Source organism: Danaus plexippus, chromosome 4 (genome assembly GCF_018135715.1).
Source record: "Danaus plexippus chromosome 4, MEX_DaPlex, whole genome shotgun sequence".
Taxonomy (NCBI): domain Eukaryota; kingdom Metazoa; phylum Arthropoda; class Insecta; order Lepidoptera; family Nymphalidae; genus Danaus; species Danaus plexippus.
The window spans coordinates 2110978-2132054 of NC_083538.1; the positions used below are offsets into that span (position 1 = coordinate 2110978).

At 30.7% G+C, this 21077-nt stretch overlaps 4 protein-coding genes across 4 annotated transcripts; all 4 read left to right on the forward strand.

Annotated features, from left to right (window-relative positions):
- Positions 1-360: 360 nt before the first annotated feature.
- On the forward strand, positions 361-3155 carry LOC116768343 (uncharacterized). Its single transcript, XM_032659033.2, has 5 exons — positions 361-548; positions 759-882; positions 972-1230; positions 1330-1449; positions 1572-3155. The coding sequence occupies exons 1-5, from the start codon at positions 491-493 to the stop codon at positions 1701-1703; spliced, it is 693 nt and encodes a 230-aa protein (XP_032514924.2). The 5' UTR covers positions 361-490; the 3' UTR covers positions 1704-3155.
- Positions 3156-3808: 653 nt separating this feature from the next.
- Positions 3809-6053, forward strand: LOC116768342 (uncharacterized). Its single transcript, XM_032659032.2, has 5 exons — positions 3809-3954; positions 4029-4155; positions 4218-4488; positions 5000-5125; positions 5839-6053. The coding sequence occupies exons 1-5, from the start codon at positions 3882-3884 to the stop codon at positions 5956-5958; spliced, it is 717 nt and encodes a 238-aa protein (XP_032514923.2). The 5' UTR covers positions 3809-3881; the 3' UTR covers positions 5959-6053.
- Positions 6054-7023: 970 nt separating this feature from the next.
- LOC116768338 (cytochrome P450 4C1-like) lies at positions 7024-13841 on the forward strand. The gene is made up of 9 exons (XM_032659029.2): positions 7024-7208; positions 7330-7439; positions 8933-9023; positions 9161-9346; positions 9503-9882; positions 9952-10020; positions 10098-10266; positions 12962-13141; positions 13488-13841. The coding sequence occupies exons 1-9, from the start codon at positions 7058-7060 to the stop codon at positions 13646-13648; spliced, it is 1497 nt and encodes a 498-aa protein (XP_032514920.2). The 5' UTR covers positions 7024-7057; the 3' UTR covers positions 13649-13841.
- A 2686-nt stretch (positions 13842-16527) lies between these two features.
- On the forward strand, positions 16528-20782 carry LOC116768498 (uncharacterized). Its single transcript, XM_032659232.2, has 9 exons — positions 16528-16866; positions 17621-17764; positions 17963-18115; positions 18211-18373; positions 18478-18713; positions 18938-19055; positions 19251-19429; positions 19866-19995; positions 20395-20782. Exons 1-9 carry the CDS (start codon positions 16732-16734, stop codon positions 20748-20750), a joined length of 1614 nt encoding a protein of 537 aa, XP_032515123.2. The 5' UTR covers positions 16528-16731; the 3' UTR covers positions 20751-20782.
- The last annotated feature ends 295 nt before the right edge of the window (positions 20783-21077 follow it).

The following is a 21077-nucleotide window of genomic DNA, read 5'->3' on the forward strand; positions in this document are numbered from 1 at the left end:
TGAATTCAGTACGATTATGCTTGGACTTTTATATGGTAAATTCTGTGTTACAATTGTGGGTACTTGAAAAAAACTAATAACCTGATGTATTACTAAAATTATTTACATTGGTGAAGTGGGTAATTTGAAAACAATTATAATGGACGAATACATACAATGGACATTATATACAGAAATCCTATATATTTTGTTTACATAATTTAATGGAACAATAAATAAAGTATTGCATCTATAGACTAAAATCTTTACCACGGAACCCCAATACTTTGTGACTGTAAAATGTGTCCAAAAGATATTGGTCTGTTTGAATAGCGTTGATAATATCGATGCCAAGCCGAAGATGTAAACTTGTACTATGCATGATAATACGTAATGAAAATTATGATAACACTTGAAGATTATTATTTGTGTGCAAGTTATTTATCATACCAGTATACTAGTACCTTAAAAATGCGCAATTAAATTTATTATATAAAGAAATTTAAACAAAATGACAATGATCCTGTGTCTAGTACTTCTATCAAATGTTCTATTAGGTGTGGAATCAGGTATGTCTGTGTGTTTGTTTCCAAATATCGTCTATACATGATTATAACATATCGATATTAATCTCTTAGTATTGGAAATTTAGTGTGAAAAAAACAAGGTAGTTTTATTACCTAAATTGGATGATATTGAGGAACAGGGAGGCTTTAGTCTTTAAGATGTGAAAAATTGAGAAAAGTTATAATATTTATTGGAAAATTTATTTTTTGTAGTTAGTCGAGTTCGCCTAGTCAACCACACCGATTATGCCATCTCCGTAGTACAAGAAACTGTAACCCGTGTGGAAAGACTCGGTTTTTGTAATTTGAAAATTGAAGACATATCGATGATTATTAAGTTAGTGAAGATTAATTTAAAATCAAAGCAGCTCTCTCTCAACATTTTTCTACAATTTAGGACTGTTTCAATGATAACCATTATTTCAGTCAGACTGTACTCGGTGAAAGATTTATAGGGGAGGCCAAGTTGAAAAATGGATTTGTGACGTCAATTCAAAGCTGGGATTTGATTCAACATACAGTTCAACAAGTATGGCCGTCAGCGTCCCCTGGAACAGTTGAAATCCGATCAACTCTGCGTTTCATTAATATGGAAATTGGTTTTGACGTAGAGATTACTACCTCAGACGGTAAACATGTCTCGACAGCAACAATTGTTTATCCGGAGACACAGTTTTTATTTACTGTTAGCAACTTCTTTTTATTGTGTTCGCAAAAATGCTTTTTGTTGGATAAAAATATTCTATAAATTCATTACATTACTTAAGTACCTTTTTGTTTTCAGATATCTAATAATCTATTTAGAGATAAAATTTCAACGAATGTTATTAGTGTCGTGCTCAATCCTAGAACTTCATTGACACTGCTACCAGAGAATAGTATCACAAAACTGTTGCCTCCTTTAGTAAGTTTTACATCCTATTTACTTAAAATACTAAAAAAGTGATAAGAATTAAATTTCGGCGGACAAATTTATGACATATTTTAAAGAAAGTTTAATTTGTAATCAAACAAATATATTTTCAGTATAATTGGAACTCTACATCGAATAGTATTGCTGAATGGACTTCAAGTATTTTCATACCTATCACTCAGGAGGTTGTGGATACAGTTATACCTTTTCCAGAAATTTGCTACGACTGTCCAATAACAGCATAAACTGAAGAATATTTGTTAGTTCAAATATTACAATAATTTGATATGGTATTTGTGTATACAAATTTTGTAATAAAAGATAACTGTTTTAAAGGTGTATTAGACTTATGTATTGTAGTGACATTATGTATTTTGTTTTCCGTACATAGAGTTGTTAATAAATCAAAATGGTATCCAAACTTAAAAAAATATATTGCAAAAATCTGTAGATTTTAAGTAAGTATTACTTATCTATCTTGGTATGAGTTAATAGTTCGGTATATAAACATAAAAAAAAACCTATAACAAGTGTTATCACTAAAGGAAGAAACAATAAAAAAGACGAAACCTCTTAGCATTCAATGGATAAACCGAACGGGTCCATCGCGTTGAAGGGAGAAGAGCTTTAACAGTGCCTGGGACTTGCGAACTCATAATACTTATCGATCTTGATGTCATAATATTTGGGGATGTTGGTTTCCCAAGAAACCGTAAGCTCTTTTATCACAATGCACTTTAAAGTTCTGAAGGCCGACACACCAATATCCTCGATGAATTTGTATTCTTTCTCATACTTACACATCATTATAATCAAATCCGAAGTCGCCTTAAGGATAGAGTAAAGCTTGACGTTGAATTTTATAGCCGTAGTGCCTTCTCTCACAGAACCTACTGATCGCTCGTTTGTAGCTACCGAAAGACTAATTGCTTCACGTTTGATTCCCAGAACCCTATCGTGACGACGCAAGTATTGACGCAAGTATTGATCCAAGATCTTACCAGCAAATGCTTAGTAGTTACAACTCCCTTCTCACAGATATAGCAAGTTTTTTCGGTACCTTCACCCCATCTTACTAAATTACTCTGATCCCAGAGAGTCATTTGGAACGCTTTGAGATAAAATTTTAACAAGCTGGCCACCAATCAAGAATTAAGGTGCGCCGTTTTAATGCTAATGGGATACAAAAATCGCCTATGCCTATTGTCTAGCCACTCGTTCTGCATGTCTAAACTCATTTCATGTCTCTTGTATTTAGAAAAATATAAACTTAAAACAATTTTACCTGTTCGTCGGGATCCCTGTATAGTCTGACACGTTTAGGACTTCATATGTGCTTTTAAAATGGTCGTAAATTTGTTCTTTGGTCAAGATAAAGTCTCTGTGTCCTTTCTTAAAGTAGTTTTCGAATAATCAAAAGGGTTTTTATCAAAATTTACTTTCTGTTTTGCCCGGTCAAAATTGTAGTGATATTTTGCTGTTATTAGTTTTAGAATTGACCTTTACGCCCTAGCAAGTTGATGACTAAGGTGATTGTGGCCTATGGCTTTAGCTATAGATCAGTTTAATTTTTTTTTATTAAATCCTGGTTTTTCCTCCGCATTTCTATTCAGAAAGAATTGTATCTGTTCTTGCGAGCGTAACGATTTTGAAGTGGATATTGCTCGTTATAGTAGTCGTAAACACTATTTTGAAAAGTTTCTATTTGCGAGCACAATTCTTGCTACGAGCCCGGACGCTCTAACAGGACCGCTAAATTATCATCGTGAACTTTCCAAGTAGACTGTTTTAATTTTGGAATGCCAGAACGTTTCCGGATGTCGATGGACTCCTGGTAGTTTCCAGTTCACCATGGGATACAGGGGGGTCAACTCTATCCGAAGTGAAAGTTGAAGAACTTACCAACGATTATCGTGCTTCAACACCAGTATGTGTTTTAGAATTTTGGTATACTAGGCTCGTCTCTTGTAATTTTTCCCGCACACAGAGCATTTCCAGTCAATATTCGCGTCGTTTTTGTCATTTATATTGACTGGTGGACAGACCTTACGGCCACCCTCTCGGACTGTCCCACGGTTATTTTTCTTTATCGGACTTTTAGCGGGGTTATGACAAATATACGTAATATATTTTCAAATCATGTTATATTTTAATGTAAAATACTGTCGTATACGATTCGAGTAATTTTACCGATATATGAATTTTACAAACAATTTGACTAAAACACTGGCAAATACGCTCGAATTCAAATTCTACATATATATCTGTATTTGTTAATTAAGATCTTATCAACCAATAGAGAAATAATTTGTCAAACTGATAATACTTATGTAGATTAAAATAAGCTTTATCAAAATTACAAAGATATTGTTGAAACACTCATGAACCTTTTATGAAATATTACGCGTTGGAGATTTTTTATCATGAGAAAATTCTTATGTGTTTTTTTAATATTCGCATCCTTTTTGTCATGCCGTAGCACTAATGTTAATTGGGGTAAGTTTAAAAAAAAAATTCACACTTTGTTGTTTTGAATTATTTATTGCTAATTATTTATTGGTACCTTTTAGCTTCTATAGCGTGTTTAGTTAATGGAACAAGCTATTTTACCGGTATAATACAGGAGGTAGTGAAAGAAATTGAAAACGAGGTCCGTTGGTGCAACTTGAAATTGGACGATATAAATCAATTCGTAAAGTAATTTATTTAGCAATGAAATTTATGTTTTGGTTTTTATGATACAGTACTTTTTTTTTCAGCACAAGCTACTACAACTGGCGCGTTCTTGGCCCAGTGAACTATTCGAATGGCTTTACAATTTCCGTTCAGGATCTTAGTATATTAAACATAAAGACAATATTCTCTACTAAAAATGAAAACGGTAGAGAATACGGTGATGCTTACATAGAGGGAACACTTAGAATTTCCGGTTTAAAAGTTGGTTTCGATGTTAAAACCAATTTTGAAGATTCTGGTGAACGCCACTTTACCTCTGTACATGAGTACGAAACGACAACAATGCTTTTGTGGGTATGAAATTATCATAGTATAAAATTATATATTTTCAAGTTTATATTTAATCTGTAATATACGTATAGATTGTTTACATATATGTATGTATGTAAGCTGTTTGGTTCCTATGTAACCTCCTTCAGTTTGAATGACAATGCGGTTAATTTTGTGATGTATGCCTGAATCCTACGTGGCGGCAAAACCAAGAGGACGGACTAGTTACTTATAATATATAAATATTTCTACATTAAAGGTTTAAATAAATGGACTGGCTAAAATTAACACGAATACTTGTGCAATAATAATTAAATTGTTTTTAAAGTAAAAAAACAGCAATTAAGTGGACCAAGAACATTTTTTTTTAAATTTTTGGCATCCGCTTATATCTTCATTACATATCATATATTTATATAAGTTAGTAGGAGACAAATTTTATTTTGTTTTTCATTGACATTCGGATGAACTTTTGAATGTGTTTAATTTTTTTTACCTTTAATTTGTTACAAACGAATATTGTAATGTTTTGCAGATGAATCGTAATTTACTCACAAACGAAACAACATCTAGCTCCGGGACTCTTTCCATTCCTAAACCCCGAGATGTAAGACACGTTTACTTGCCAAAGAGCAATATAACGGAAGTTTTATCAAGACACGTATGTATTGAAAATTTAACAATTTTAGATCCATTAATTACGTTAGTTGTTTCTTTAATGATGGACTTTTCCTTACCTCTTACCCCAAATTTACACTCTTATGTTGAACGACTAATTTAATTGTCAAATGGCAATATATATATATCATAAAGGTATCTCAAAACGAATTTATTTAAAATTCAAGAGAAAAAACAATTTCTTATATGCATCTCTTAATTTATGTTTTTTTTTTAAGTTGACGTTTTATTTTGAATTACGATTCAATCACTTTTAGTTTACATTCAATTTGAACAAATTTTCATTACCTCGAAATTGTTTAATTATCTCACAGTCCCATTTAAGTTTTTTATTTGCTCTACATTTTGTCTCTCACATTGTTTCCTTTCTAATACATATTTAAAACATCTAGTACTTAAAATTTATAAGGACTTTCAATTTCTTATTCGTAAGCAATTTAAAATTTTATAGAATAAAATAATATTGTTTCTATATTGTTTGGTCCACAAATTTTAAAATATTTATACTTATTAAATATTTAAATATTATCACTCAGCAATCCATTACTAGAATAAGCAACGTTCACACTACCTTCTTTTTTTGTAAAAACCTAAAAGTAGTATCTTTTTATGTGTAACAATAAAATACAGAAAAAATCATTTGTCGTCAAATAGTATGAACGAAAAGAAACCACACAAAAATCTAAACTGTTTCAGTTTGTACCGAATGTGAATGCCGGGAGTATCGGAAGATGGGGAAGAGAAATTATTGCTCCTTTAATACCAAAACACGCTGCCAAGTTTGACTTTCCAGAAATACGTTTTGATAAATGTTAAGTCAATAAATGAACAATTTTTTTTTTGAATGAATTTGAACCTTATTACAATTTAATCTTTAAGCATTCTAGTTATTTACAAGTCACAAAGGGTGTATCATTGTTCTTTGATTGAAAATACCATGACATCTTATTTGGAGAAATGAATTGCTTTAATAATTTCTTAAGACGCTCTTATATTTTTTTAGGAGCATTCCCCTTCTGTAGTATATTATTTATTATAAAACTAACGAGTTTACTTATTTACCTAAGACGTAGGATTTGAAAAACTTTAAAAGCAAAACCAATTTTTGAAATTGAAATTAGTCTCCCCTGTTTTATTTTATATAGCACTTACAAAAATGTACTATTATTATATACTTATACAAAAGCTTGTAAGGTTTAAAATAATATTAAACATAAATAAATAAATGTAACTCGGAGAGTTAAATAAAACACTAATTTAAACGTTGTTTAGACATAAAATAATGTCTGAAAGAAAAACAGTAAGCAGCACTTTTATATTTTTGTGTAAAAAGTTTAATGTTCAAAAGAAATAAGTGCAATATAGAAGGTCAATTTATTTATGTATGACTTTTCAAGATTTTGTTTCTTAAGACGCTACAGTAAGGAGGTAAGAGTTACAACAGATTTGTTCCCAAAAAAAGAGCATCTTCATCTCATCCCATCTAATCACATCTTATCTCATCTTCTCATCGTCACAAAACTATCTTAAATGTGACTTTTTTCATCGGATGATCATTATTTACTTCGCACGGGATTCTTGCTGTAGATTAGAGGTAATCTTTTTTAAATTAGAGGATAAGGAAACATATTTTATAGAAGTTTTTTTGTGTCCTAGAAATCATAATATGCGAGTATAGTTTACCTCTATTTATACTTCATTATTTATACGAAATCGCTCAAGAGAAACATATAATTATTCATATTAAATGTGGTATAATCAAATTAAAAAAAAAATTAACACATATACAAAAACAAAATCTAAATCGTTTCGACATAAATATCGATAAAAAAAAACATGGTAACTCAAGCCAACCTCAATTTTCCCTAGGATAGTTATAAACAATCAATTTGCTTTGAGCCGTCTTATCGTCAACATGTTATTTTTGTCTTTAATATTAGCAACAATCATTTTATTAATAGTGCTGCACGATTACATAAGCAGATCAAAAAGACTTATTAGAAAGATTCCTGGACCTAAGAGTTACCCTATTATTGGAAACACTATTCCTTATATTTTGTCACCTGGTAAGTACAGTTTATTAAAATTATATTATATACTTAGAGACGTCTAGATTATATACGTTTGGAAACTGAAACATTTAATGAGTATGATTCACATAAATGATTTTTAAAATTTCATTTTTAGAAAATCTTTTTCATTATCTCCGAACATTACACAACACCTATGGAGAGCTTAATCAAGTGCACGCTTTGTCCGTGCAAGCGGTAAATGTTTTCAGCCCTGAAGATATGGAGGTAAAAAATTAAATATTTTCCTAAATAAATATAAGGGAATTTATAACATTACAATAAGCAACAGCTTTTCCGAAAGTTAGTTCATGTAAAATTGGATAAAAAAGTTGATTGAAAACTATACGGTATAAAATTTTTAAGTCAACCATTGAACTTAGCATTAAAATCCTATAACCATTTAATTAAACGATAACGGTAATTATGTTACTTTACTACCAACCATATATGAGCGGTAATTGCTGACATTTCTATAGGCATTTTTTTAAGAATTCAAGTTAATAAACATTATTGGTAATAGATATTTAAAACTGCTGGCATGTACTGTAAATTTTAGAAACAAATTAAAGATTTATTGCGTACATACTATTGTTCCCTCTTTAAGCGATTGGTCGATACGTTGTAAGATTTTTGTATAAGTATTAAAATGATGATAAAATATAAAAAACGTTGACCTGAGCTGGAAGTTTATCGCCTACTTATATTCCTGTTGTACTGCGCATGTATAGAAAGAATGATAGTAAGATATCGTGTATGCAGGATGGTCGGTTAATCAAATTTGCTTGATTTGTAATTATAAAAGAATAGGTATATTAGATTATTTTTGTAATTTCTATATATTGGGAATAAATACAAATATGTTATTAAGGAATGGTAGCTGCTACCTGGAACCTTATATATGATTGGTCTTGTTTTTATTTCATTATTTTTTTTTGTACAAGATCCTTCGACTGTCTTTTGTTATCTTACCTGACTGAACTCTTTTTTATTGTTATGATGATGACCCCTCTAATAGACTTATAATATAAATGACAAAAGTCGACCTTCTTAAAGGTCGATAATTGCTAAATTATGATGCTCTGTCTGAGAGCTTATGTAAAGATGATCTCATTGTTTCATCCAAAGTCTTTCTCATGAGAGTAGGCTGTGTTATAAGTATATAATAGAATTTAAGTTATATGTAGAAACCAGCTACACTGAATATGTTTGTGCATCATACCTTTTATTATTTCCTTATCCGTCCTTGTTTTAAACTTTTAATTACGTAAACAGAAAAAAGCATTGCTTGTTTTTATGTTAACGTTTTATTACGCAGCTGTTGTTAATTACGTCGACTAGTAATTGCTACCAATTTACTCTGTGTTTATATTTTATAGGTATTTCTATAGCAATCAATTAATTCATTGAAAGTAGATCAGCTTATCCGAGTTGCTAGAATATGGTTTTCCAGTTCTATTTCAATTTGATAATATATTACTTTAAAAAAAAAATACGGCAGAAAAGATTTGATTTGTCCTCGTCAATTTGTTAAATTTTACTTTTTAAAGTTTTTTTTTTTAATAATTTAACATAAATAATACTTCATATCTATTTAAAACTTTTGCGAGATAACCCAAACACTATTGAGGACATAAGATTTTATCTACGATACTTAAATTAGTTGGAAATTCTTATATGGTAGATAAAAAATATTAAGTGCACTTTGTAATATATTTCAGGTCATACTGTCCTCGACCAAACATAACGATAAACAGTTACCCTATACTTTTCTTAAGCCATGGCTAGGGGAGGGACTTCTGACGAGCAATGGTAGGTATCTTCGAAATACATACATGTCAGAATTATTACTATGCCTTTGTAATACCTGTATTACATACCAAATAAAATTCATTATTATTATCTACCAAATGAACTTTTTCCATGTAATTGCATTAATATTATTTTAGGCCTGAAGTGGCACCAAAGAAGAAAGCTATTAACGAAAGCATTCCATTTCAATATATTAAAAAAATATTCCGCGACCTTTACTGAACAAACACAAGAATTTATCAAAAAGGTACATGAAGAGACGAAAAAATCCAAAACTGATGTCTTGCCATTGATATGTTCGGCCACATTACATATTATGTGTGGTTAGTATCTACTTTATCCTACCAATAAACTATTAGGTAAACTACAGTGTTGAGATTTTTGAAAGTTCTTTAAAATAATTTTGTTATTAGGTAATTACTGTTTAATACATCATATGTATACTTTATTAATAGCATAATTGCATTTTACTTTTAAAGAAACCGCTATACCCGCAACAAGGAATGAGGGTATTCAAACAATAACTCAAAAATATTTTAAATCCATACATACGGTCGGCGAAGCTGTTGTTGAAAGAATGTGCAGAGTGTGGCTTTATTTTGATCCTTTCTTTAAACTGACAAAAACTGCAAAAGAACAAGAAACAGCGTTAAAGGAATTGCATACGTTCACCAATAAGATAATAGCCGACAGGAAAGAATTTGTAAAAAATTTTGATGTCAGTAAGTATATTGATAGCGATGAGTATGATAATTCAAAGGGGAAATTGACGATGTTAGATCTTCTTCTCGAAAATGAAAAAACTGGAAATATAGATTTGGAAAGCATAAGGGAAGAAGTGGACACGTTTATGTTTGAGGTTCGATTTTATTGTTTTGAGAATCTATCTTAAGACTCAGTCTGTTATAATAATAAAACATTTTTTCAGGGCCACGACACTACAGCCATGGCGTTATCCTACTTTATTATGGCAATAGCGAATGAACCAGCAATTCAAGTAAAAACTGTTTTCCATATATACCGTATTTTTGTTTCTTTAGTTTCTTGACTTTGAAAATGGTCTGAAATTCACAGCGGAAAATATATGAAGAAATGGAGCAAATATTTAGTGATTCTAAACGTTTAGCAACCATGGCCGATTTACATGAGATGAGATATTTGGAATGCTGTATAAAGGAATCACTACGACTGTATCCTAGTGTGCCATTCATAGCTCGAAACTTGACTCAGGAGACTGTATTAAGTAAGTTTTGTCATGCAAATATTTTAGCGATATTTATTTTCAATGTCAAAATACAATAAAATAGTGTTAAAAAATATTATTGTCTAAAAGAAATAATTAGAAACCAATGTAAATTTCTCAGGGTAAGTACTTATGTACTGGTTTTAAGTATACTTTTTTATGTCCAGCCGCATTTGCCTTGTGACAGTGAAAATATTCTATGATGATTGAAATGAATAGACCCTGAACTATTGGAGTTTACGGTTGCCAAGCGATATAAAAATATACCAGAGTTGTCGCAAGTCATCTTAATCGTTAGCATTTAGATGACTTGCCAAAGAACAAGTTACGAGAATTTATTTTAAATACTTTCCTGATTTAATTATAGAGGGTGTCTCATAATTAATGCGAGTTTAAAAAACCGTTACTTAAATTTCATGAAGAATACAATTGTTTTATTTTCTTTTAGTCATTCTTTCTTTGATTGTTGACGACGCAATGTTTTGTTTAATAAATAGTATGTAGTGCGATATATTGGAAATCAAATTATGTTTGATACGTTATTGATAAAAAAATTAAAAAAAAATAGCTGCGCATGCAAAGGAAAACATGTAATATTGAAAAGAAAGAGATAATTAATGAACGTATGGCATAGCATTGGCTTTCATACTGATTTGACGACTAAAGAGCGTTCGTGTTCAAGTTGTTTATCTTCATGGAATATTGCGATTACAAGAGAAGCAATAGAAAAACAACCTAGTATTAGGACTCTTTGATTATTATACTTCCTTGGATTTTCTAAAGACACAATACAATACATGATAATTTAATATCATTTTTCAAGAGTTTTAAAGGTTATCGGAGAGTGTCACATGAATCAACCGAGATACACTCTAAACTACGAGTACAATACCTTGATCGGTCAGATTACTACTTATACGGATACATAGCGAAATTCTTGCAAATACAAAAGAAGGTTCAAAGCAGATGTTTAAAATGAATAAATATTTTTTGTGCATTTAACTCCAAAGAATAATTTTGTCGAGAACCAAAGAGCTCTCTGAACATTGGGTCAAAACATTACAATATGGAAGGTTAAACTTAAAATATAAAAGTTTTCTTATAAATTAATTATTTAATAAATAAGATAGACATTATTTAAGCGACACTCTATGTAGTTTCAAGTGTCTCGATGATCCTGATCTTGAAGTCCACGTTCGTAAAATACTAGGCTGGAGTATCGGGATCTGAACAAGAAATTTTCTAAATTCATAACATACCGACAAAAGTTCAATATCTGTAAAAAATCAAGGAACATCTCATAAAAGAATTATCATCAACCAGAGTACCTTCTGGCAACCTAACTCGAAGAAAAACTTTTAAACCAACTAATCAGTTTGCAAAATTTAGAAGAAATAAATTTTACAGAGAGTAGCATTTTTTGGGTTTCTGGGTAAATTAGGGAGTAAGTTTTGGTGATATATGCTACTTATTATGGTAAAAGAAGAACACCCCATGAGAGATCCAGGGACAGAAATCTTTCAAGGTTCTATTATGTTTCGCTCTCATGGTCCAGTCATGAGGTATAAGAGATTTTCCAACAATATCGTTCTTGAAATGACTTCTATTATATGTTTCTATTACAACTATTTTGTTCATATTCAAAGTATAATATTATATACTAAGACAAAGATCTTGGTATATAATATTATACTTTGATTACAGATTTTTTGGTCTGACTTCCTTGCTCTCAAGGTTATAAAGCGTTTTATCAAGGTTGTAGGTTTTGACCTGTTTGAAAGAGAATTAGCTTATCAGCAACCGACAACATTATTGCTTTAACACTAACTATTCAAATATTGCTCGCGAATAGAACGAAATAGACTTATAAATATGTTTGTCTGAAACCGAAATCTGTCAAAATCAGTTCTCCGTTTTACGTTTAGACGTTGGAATTACGCTCTGTAAGAAATATTATATAAAGTGTATTAAAATAATACATATGTTAGAAAAACTATGTCAGTTCCAGTCTGCGTCACGTACATAGTACCTTTATCCTGCGGTAACAGCCCTTCCAGATATATTGTTGGCTGTCTTATTCTGATGTTGAAGCTACAATTCTCACAAGTTTAATCAAAATCATTTGAGTTTATTTTTCATTACACTATTAGTAAGATAAATGAATAAGTTATTTTTAGAAGATTTCATCAATATGACCTTTGATTGTTTATACAACAAAGTCTTCTTTTAAGTTTTATTATCACATAAAGCATTTTATGGTTTAATGAAAGAGTAATATACTATTTCTATGAAAATTATTATTTATTAATGAATATATTATTTAAGATTTATACTTTATTTTATATACTATGTACGTAGTTGAAGTTTAGTAATGATCATGAATAAATATTGATATGAAACAAAAGTCATTTAGACGATAATTTATAATAAACGTAATTAACATTTAAAAGTAATCCTTAAGAAATTTCTTGTCCTTTACTTCGCTTGTATATTTTTAAAAACAGTTGAAATTATTCTGTTTTTTGTCGAATAATAAATATAACTAAACTAATGTACAATATTCATAATATGAACTTCATCAATAACAATGCTTACACAACATTTCAATATTAAGTATCCGATCATGATCATTACAGAACATTTATGTTAAAATTTTTGTGTCAAATGAGATTTATTATAAAATATTAACTTCCAGGTGGATATACAGTCCCAGCAAATACTTTTGTGCATTTGTTTATATACGATTTACATAGACGTCCCGATCTCTTCCCTGATCCTGAGAGATTTATTCCGGAAAGATTCTTGCCACAAAACTGTTTGAATAGGCATCCATACGCATACATCCCTTTTAGTGCTGGTTCCAGAAATTGTATAGGTTTGTATAGTCGCATGGTCTTAAGCTACAAATTATCGACACAGTATAAGAGTTAAGTGTTACTCTAAATATATTGAAAGTGAAAAGTACGAATAGTACAGTGGATGAATAAATAAAACTATATATGAATGCCACTGTTTATCCTTCTTTAATGAAAAAACTGCAGTCTTATGTTGATTACATTTGTAAATTGCAATGAAACAACAACTGAACTAATTGCACTTAATTTTAACTTCAATTTATTATTAAGTTAAAATTTATTTCAAATTTAGATAAAAAGAGAGACAGTATTTAAATAAATATATTTTTTACTGTTAGATCAAAAATCTTATTTTCCCATTTCCAGGACAAAAGTTTGCGATGCTCGAAATGAAAACGGTTTTATCGAGTTTGATAAGACAATTCCACATAGAGCCTGTGACAAAACCTTCAGAACTTCGATTCAGGACAGACCTGGTGCTGCGCACAACCCATCCTATTTATGTGAAGTTTAAAAACAGGGAATAGTTCCATTATTATTGTTTTATAATTAGTATACCTAATCCTGTTTAATCATTGCAAGCAGGTTTATTGTGAGGGTGTCTTAAACATTTAGAATTCACGACTCAATAGGATTAGAAAACGTATTAAGTAAATGTTAAAAGATCAGAGCTATGTCTTGGAAGCGGTTTTTTAAATAAGTAATAAAAGATGAAAATTATTATTTATTGTTTAAATATTACATTAAATTTAAGTCAACAATTCGTTAGTTCCCTTAAATATTTAACATTAGTTTTGCCTTTCAAATAATTAGGCCACACAAATAAATGTTGCAATATTAGCGATTTAATTAAAATGACCTTGATTTATTTTATGATGTATGTTTGTATAACAGCTTATCCCTTAGTCAACACTTAATGATAAAGCATTGGTCAACACAAGTGGATAAAAAAATTAGATAATTTCTTAACTTCGTAACATACCTATAAGGGTTCTATTTGAAAAATATAAAAGAATCAGTGTATTTTCTTTATTGAAATCTAAACAGTGTACTTAGCAGGTTGTGATAACATTAATTGGATTTTATCTGTTTTATGTAAAAATATACTAATAGTTAACGTATATCTTCGGTAAAGAACCCCAAACGATAATACGTTTTGTTGTATTCTATTAACTATTTTACATCGACATTTAAGAAAACGGTTTTTTGCTTTAAGAGGTGTGTTCACAAATAGTGTAGTTATCGTACTATAGCGATGTCTGGACGAGGCCGTTGTTGAATTTTTGCTTCCCATATATTTTCTAGTAGGAAAAAAAAATCTTAATTACTTTCAAGCCTTTTCAAACAAAAATATTAAAAATGAAAAGCCTTAATGTAACGGATAAAATCTTGCTTAATCCCCATTTTCTTCAAATAAGCCAACGATGTTTAGTATTTGCTTCTACATATATGGGTAATGATATCTATTATCTAAGCGGTCAAGATATCTTTTCGACCCGAATTTTCATATACTTTTTTTTAGATAAAACGTTTTCTTGAGCACTTAAGAATAATATTCAAAACATTGTAAGACATCTCACCTTGAATGCTTTTCTGAATTTAGAAGACATTAGACTAAATAACAGGGGGTTTAAAATAGTGCTTAGCCAACTATTTATGAGTACTATTCTGTATCCTATGTCCCAAAGCTGTAACAAAAATATTAATTAATTAATTCTTATAATGTATTGGGGTAAGAAAATAGAATAACATTACTTGTAATTTTAAAAACTAAATGGAAATAATGACATAATATTTATGAGAGCACTGAAGATATTTAACTTACTTGAGATTGATTTATTTAAAACTTAATGTGAAAAAACTTACCACGTTAAACTCCATGAGCGTTTCAATATTTAGGCCAAATATAAGTATTCGTAGTATGCAACAGGGTGACCAACAAATCACGAATGATACTATCATAGCAACTAAAACATTTAAATATAAAAAATATGTGTACTAAAATTATTAAATAACAAATTATAACATTTTGAGTTAAGAAACAATGCAAGCTCTGAATAGTTACCTAGGAGTTTATTTACTTTACCGCCATTACCTCTGTAGTTAAACATATTTCTTTCTACATTAACTTTATCACTTATTTTAACTTTAAATGCTATCATAGAATATACGTATATTAAAATTCCCAATGGAATAATAAATGTGACTAAGGCTAGGATACCATTTATTATTCTTGCGTATGTTGTTGGGACTGTATAGCATATCATAAATGAATTGCTCTTAATCAAGGTTACAGTTGGAATTTCTGATGCCGTCTCCAAAATAGCTATAACCCATGTCAAGCCTATGATTAATTTTAAAGGTGGTGAACTTTTTTTACGCAAGGGACAGCATATAGCCATGTATCTCTCAATTGACAATATTGTCATGACTAAAATACTGTTATTCCATAAAAATACAACAAAACCAAAATTCAATTTGCAAGCTATATCTCCATATAATAAACCGTCACTAAAATAGACAAACACATTTAAAATGATTCCAAGCGACGCAAATGCATCAGAAACTGCCATATTAAAGAGATAGAAATTTGTTGAAGTATGTAATGTCGTTTCATAATATATAATGATGCACGTCAAAATATTTCCAGTAAATCCAACAAAGAATATTATAATTAGAATAGTAATAAATATTACAGGAATCCAACTGGGATCACTTTCAAAATTTTTCACCAAAAATAAGGACCACATTTCTAACTCGTCCTTATTCTCGTTTTGAGTCAAATTGTACATATTTAAGGTAAGACTTAAAAAGAGTAATATGATAGGTTACTATTCAATTAGTATTCTTGCTTATATGCGTCTTTCGTGTACTTTAGGGTATCATATGTTCAATATTTATCTATCGTGTAACTGTAGAAGTGATAATCGGTTTTGCCAAAATAATACCAAGAATAAATTAAGATAGTAAGTATGTTCATTTTATAAATTTTCAATCAATAATATGCATTAATTATCAATATTTTAGTAATTTACTGAATGTAAAAAATAAAAATTACTGAATGAACTCGTGGTAAATGGTTTCCATCGCTTTTTAATGATTTTCACAATCACCCTTAGTCAGTCACCAAAATGCACCAATATATTAAACAATTCTCTAAAAATTTATTTTTGTCAACAATAAATTATTCCAGTTAATAAAATAATTATTTATGAATTAATTAGTGTTTATTATAGACATGTACTAAATATTGATATAACTTCAAAAATTTCTGCAAACGATTAAAAATAGAAAGAAATCTAAAACGTTATGATGAACGCTTTCTTTTATAAGCTGTTATCTGTCAATGTCACAACAAACAACACTTGACGTCCCAGTTGCCACTTTCAGCTTTAGGTACGTTATGTTATCTCGACACTGACTGTTTTGAGCTTGACATTTTAAACAACATTATATCTTTGTTAGAATCACTTGCACATCATAATAACGCGTTATTAGGTTTTCGTCAGGATTTTAAATGCCATCTGATATTTTCTATTCAACAGCATACTAAGCTTCGATAGGGTTAAACTTGGCCATGCATTCACTATTTGCATGCTAGTGTTTTTGTATGATGTCTAACATATCCACAATTTCGAAAAATCATTCCAAGAAAACCAATAGTCGAGAACGTGATAAAAATAAATCCATCGCTTCCGAATCTGGCGGTTCCAGTCAGTGCGATACGCCGCCACTTATTGAAAAGGTACATACTATACGTTTTTAACACGTCCTCCTAAAACATTTTTTAATAAATGTGTTAAAGTTATGTTATGACTTAGCTTACCTTCACTGAATTTTATTCCTCCTTATATTTTGATGACCATAACTCTGTAATAAAGTACATTGAGATAAGTTTTTGTCAGCATTATTAATAAATTTCATTTCAAACATCTACAGCAACCTAAAATTTTAATAGATGATATTAATATTTTTAGAGTTTTTATTCTAGGTATACATATTTTCCTCTTGTAGGTATTTTAACAGGTCTCTTATTTTCATTACCTAATTATAAAATGTTTGAATTACAAGCTAGTTAGCTATTTTCAAATATAAAATTAAACATAGTAATATTTCACATCATTTTGTGACAATTTATTCACTTTATTTTGTCTTCAATGAAATGTAAAACAGCTACGGTTAAAAATGACAAAAATTCTATCTGACTCTTAATCAATGAAATATGTATATAAAATTATCAGTCTTCAGAATTTTATTTTTAATTATTACAAGAAAGACATGATTAATATTTATAAAATAGTCTACGAATTCAGTTTGAATTAGGCCATAGCTTTAATGAAAAAAATTTTACCAAAACTACCAAAAAGTCTGCATTTATTTCAAAATTTAAAAAATCAAACCAATTTTGATATATTTTATCTCGAAACAATAATGGTAACACACAGAAAATGACACCAAATTTTATCTAAAGGTGTAATTTTACAAACAAAATTTTACAGGATGCGACATCTCAAGGGAGGTTTGCAGGAGTCGGAGCAGATTCAGTGCTGTGCATGGCCGAGCAGATTGGAGCCGAAATTAATACTGAGGCAGCTACGAACCTCGCTGAGGACGTCAGCTATAAACTGCGGCAGGTTATCAGTGTACGCCACAACCCAACTTATATAACTATGGCATTCAATTCATAACATAGGATAACTGAATTTGACGACATCTGAAAAGACATTTATTCTAAGTACAAATAAAAAAATGCATTATTAATTATATTATTACTTAAAAAATTTTTAATAGCAAATTTACTATAACTCATTAAATATTGATAGTTTCTAATAAATTTGCAGACAATCGCCCTTCACAGCGAGTTGATGAAAAAGTCGTGTGTGGACAGTTGGGATGTTAACACTGTCTTTACATTATCAGACACAAGTCCTGTGGTCGGCTCTTGTTTGCTACAGTATGTAGCTGTGGGTGAAGAAAAATTGTGCTGTGAAGTAGTAAGTTTGTGATGACTATATTAAAATTGATTAATAAAATTAATATATAGCAACACTATTGTTTTACATTTTAAAACATATAAATTCTTTTTTAGGAAAATCTTATAAATATATCAGAATACTCGATGGTGACGCAGAGTTATGTGTTCTCAACACTGCCGACAGTCTCTGTTGAGTGGATAATAGATGAAAAGTGTTTAAACAATAGTAGCAGTATAAGTGCAAACTTACAAAACTATTATACAAAAATTGCTAGAGGTGAGTAGAATCGGGTTTTCAACTACGACAATAAATTATTCCACCCAATGTCTATTTAGAATTAATAATTATATTTTTAATACAAATTTTTACACAACTTCCAGCGATATTAAATCTGAAAAGGAAACCTAAAGAGATTGCGGTAGAAGATTTAGCTACAAACACCCGTATCGGTCCCATATTTCCGAACCTCTTCAATTTGGCTGTGTTAGTTCTTAACGATGATAATTTAAATGCCCTGAATGTACCAGCGAAGAAACCGTTGCAATCCAATGTGTTGGATATGGTGGATGCTTTGTGTTCCAACCCATGCAGCTTGGACACCAACATACAACAACAGGTTGGTACAAAATTCTTTTGCCTAAGTGAAATAGTATTCGACTAACTCATTGTCCTTTCCCTTTTTCCACTTTCCTCTCTCTCTCTTCCCCAATCAGGTGGCAATGCATCTAAACTATGTTGCCCATGTCCATGCGCCATGGTACCTCCATCAGATAGGCCGTCTGCTTGTTTGCCGCCTGTGTCATAAATAAAATATATTAATAATTTTGAAACATCTTTCAGTTTCAAAGACTGTTCCCTGTGATGGTGTCAAATATTTTGGGCAACGGTTCGCTAGCAGAGAAGATGGTTGCCATACTCACTAAAATCACAAGAACTTGGCCATCTTTTATAGCCATAGGTATGTTTTTATTTCTATATGTCATAAGTTTGTTACTCTGAAATACACATCTCTCAATATTAATTAAGATAATATTATATATTTAAGTATGTCATATAGCAGCACTTTGGCATGCAAATAATAAAAATGATCCATTCGGGTTTGCTGACATGAAGAAAGGTTTAAGACTCATACCAATCATTCTTCCCTCTGCAGGTAAAGGCATTCTCTTTGACTACTTATCTCAGGGTACTAAAGAGAGACTTACAGCTCCTATGATCCGATGCGTGCTGGCGTTGGGCCGACACGCGCTGGTCGAGTGTCTGGGGGATCATCTGGAACATTTGGACGACTGCGTGCAGGCGCGTGTGGGCGGCCTCAGGGAGACTATACTGGTGAGGGTTGAATGATAGCAAACAAGGAGGGACCGGAAGGTGCCATGATCCGTGGATGATACTGTAAAGTTGACACGTGCTCGTTATAAGTGTGGAAAATCCTTTGCACATTTTTAGGATGTGTGCAGGCGCGTCTGAAGGGCCTCAGAGATATTAGACAGTGTTGTTGTATTGTTTTATTATAATGCCTGGATACAAAACATCACAGGGAAGGGCAACATGATCTGACTGTTGTTCCGCACTAATTAATATTGAACAGATTTTTTTCTGAATATTTTTACTCGATTTTAATTTTTGGGTGGATGTAAAACCTTCCTCGAGAATCACGCTTTCGAGTGGCGATAACAGTTTGATAACCGGTGTAGTAGTTTTTCCGTTTATCGCGAACAGACAGACGTGACGAGAGACTTTGTTTTATAATATATATTGATTTCAGGATGCATCCACCTGTCTATTAAGGTCGGAGCCCACGACGTATTTGGAAGATTACGTAATGACTGACTATACTTTGTACGAGATGCTGGGCGATTCGATAATGCCGAGGAGAACATTATTTCCTGTCAAAGGTAAATTATAATTAAAATGTGTGATCACAAAATTTATTTGTCACCAGCCAAGGAAACGAGATAAATTATTGTTTACATATTTCCCCTCACTCTGTTGGGTTAGTCTTGATAATTTTTATGGCTTTATAATTATATCGTAAAACGTTGACAGAAGTGAAGTAACAGGTTTACGGGGTTACATTTCGAAACGAAGAAGGGCATTAATATAATAAGTACTTGACAAGCTTACATCGGTGAAGATATGGAGATTTACTATTGGTTTGAAAATCGGTTCTTTAATAATAACAGGATATAAAACTATTGTGATTTATCTAATAATAATGTAGCGACATCTAGTATTCACTGTTTAAAAACATTTAAATTTAAATTATGTATAAAATCTATTTATTTCTGTTTCAGAAACAGCGACAAGCGAAAACACGACAAAGGAAATCGCCACCGACCTAGAATTCTCTTTCGTTCCAATAAGACCTTTGATAAGAATACCAAAAGTGAGAAACCTGCCGAAAATAAAAACAACGAAAACACAGAGGGAAGCTTGTTTCGAAGTAACTAAATTTAGTGCTAATAATAAAAAAATACACATCAAAATAAAGAACTGTCGCTCGTTAGACGTCAAGGGAAAAGTTGACAGAACTCAAACGTGTTGTGTTAGAAATACGAGTGGCGTTATCGCTAGTGGACTGTTAAATAGATTTAGGTATAAATTAAACAAACCCACCCCTTTTCCGATATTTGGAGCTTTAACACTGTAATATTAAGTGAAATATAATTTATCTGTGCTAAATGTGTTTTGTTTTATTTTTATTTTTTACACTATATCATATTTAATTCTTTAGGCATACGACTGAACGGCTCATTACAGATTCTTTGGTGTTTTCTGACTTTAGAATTTTGGAGTTCAGTAGAAAGTTACACGGCTACCTTATTATTTATAACCAGACCAAAATCCTATCAAGTCTTAAGGTGTTTAAAAATGTACTAAACTAAACTGAAATTCTAAACTCATCAACTTTTTAAGTTAGGTATTTAAAAAGGCAAAACCCTTTATTAATACGAACGTCTTACGTCATTATATTTTT

Excerpts from the sequence above, each read along its gene's own strand:
- LOC116768338 (XM_032659029.2), top strand. The coding sequence starts at position 7,058 with ATGTTATTTTTGTCTTTAATATTAGCAACAATCATTTTATTAATAGTG. Across the intron at positions 9,347-9,502 it reads CACATTACATATTATGTGTG|AAACCGCTATACCCGCAACA; the intron begins GTTAGTATCTAC and ends TTACTTTTAAAG. Across the intron at positions 10,021-10,097 it reads CGAATGAACCAGCAATTCAA|CGGAAAATATATGAAGAAAT; the intron begins GTAAAAACTGTT and ends TGAAATTCACAG.
- LOC116768343 (XM_032659033.2), top strand. The coding sequence starts at position 491 with ATGACAATGATCCTGTGTCTAGTACTTCTATCAAATGTTCTATTAGGT. Across the intron at positions 549-758 it reads TCTATTAGGTGTGGAATCAG|TTAGTCGAGTTCGCCTAGTC; the intron begins GTATGTCTGTGT and ends TATTTTTTGTAG. Across the intron at positions 1,231-1,329 it reads AGACACAGTTTTTATTTACT|ATATCTAATAATCTATTTAG; the intron begins GTTAGCAACTTC and ends TTTTGTTTTCAG.
- LOC116768498 (XM_032659232.2), top strand. The coding sequence starts at position 16,732 with ATGATGTCTAACATATCCACAATTTCGAAAAATCATTCCAAGAAAACC. Across the intron at positions 17,765-17,962 it reads AACTGCGGCAGGTTATCAGT|ACAATCGCCCTTCACAGCGA; the intron begins GTACGCCACAAC and ends ATAAATTTGCAG. Across the intron at positions 19,996-20,394 it reads AACATTATTTCCTGTCAAAG|AAACAGCGACAAGCGAAAAC; the intron begins GTAAATTATAAT and ends TTTCTGTTTCAG.
- LOC116768342 (XM_032659032.2), top strand. The coding sequence starts at position 3,882 with ATGAGAAAATTCTTATGTGTTTTTTTAATATTCGCATCCTTTTTGTCA. Across the intron at positions 3,955-4,028 it reads TAGCACTAATGTTAATTGGG|CTTCTATAGCGTGTTTAGTT; the intron begins GTAAGTTTAAAA and ends GGTACCTTTTAG. Across the intron at positions 5,126-5,838 it reads CGGAAGTTTTATCAAGACAC|TTTGTACCGAATGTGAATGC; the intron begins GTATGTATTGAA and ends AAACTGTTTCAG.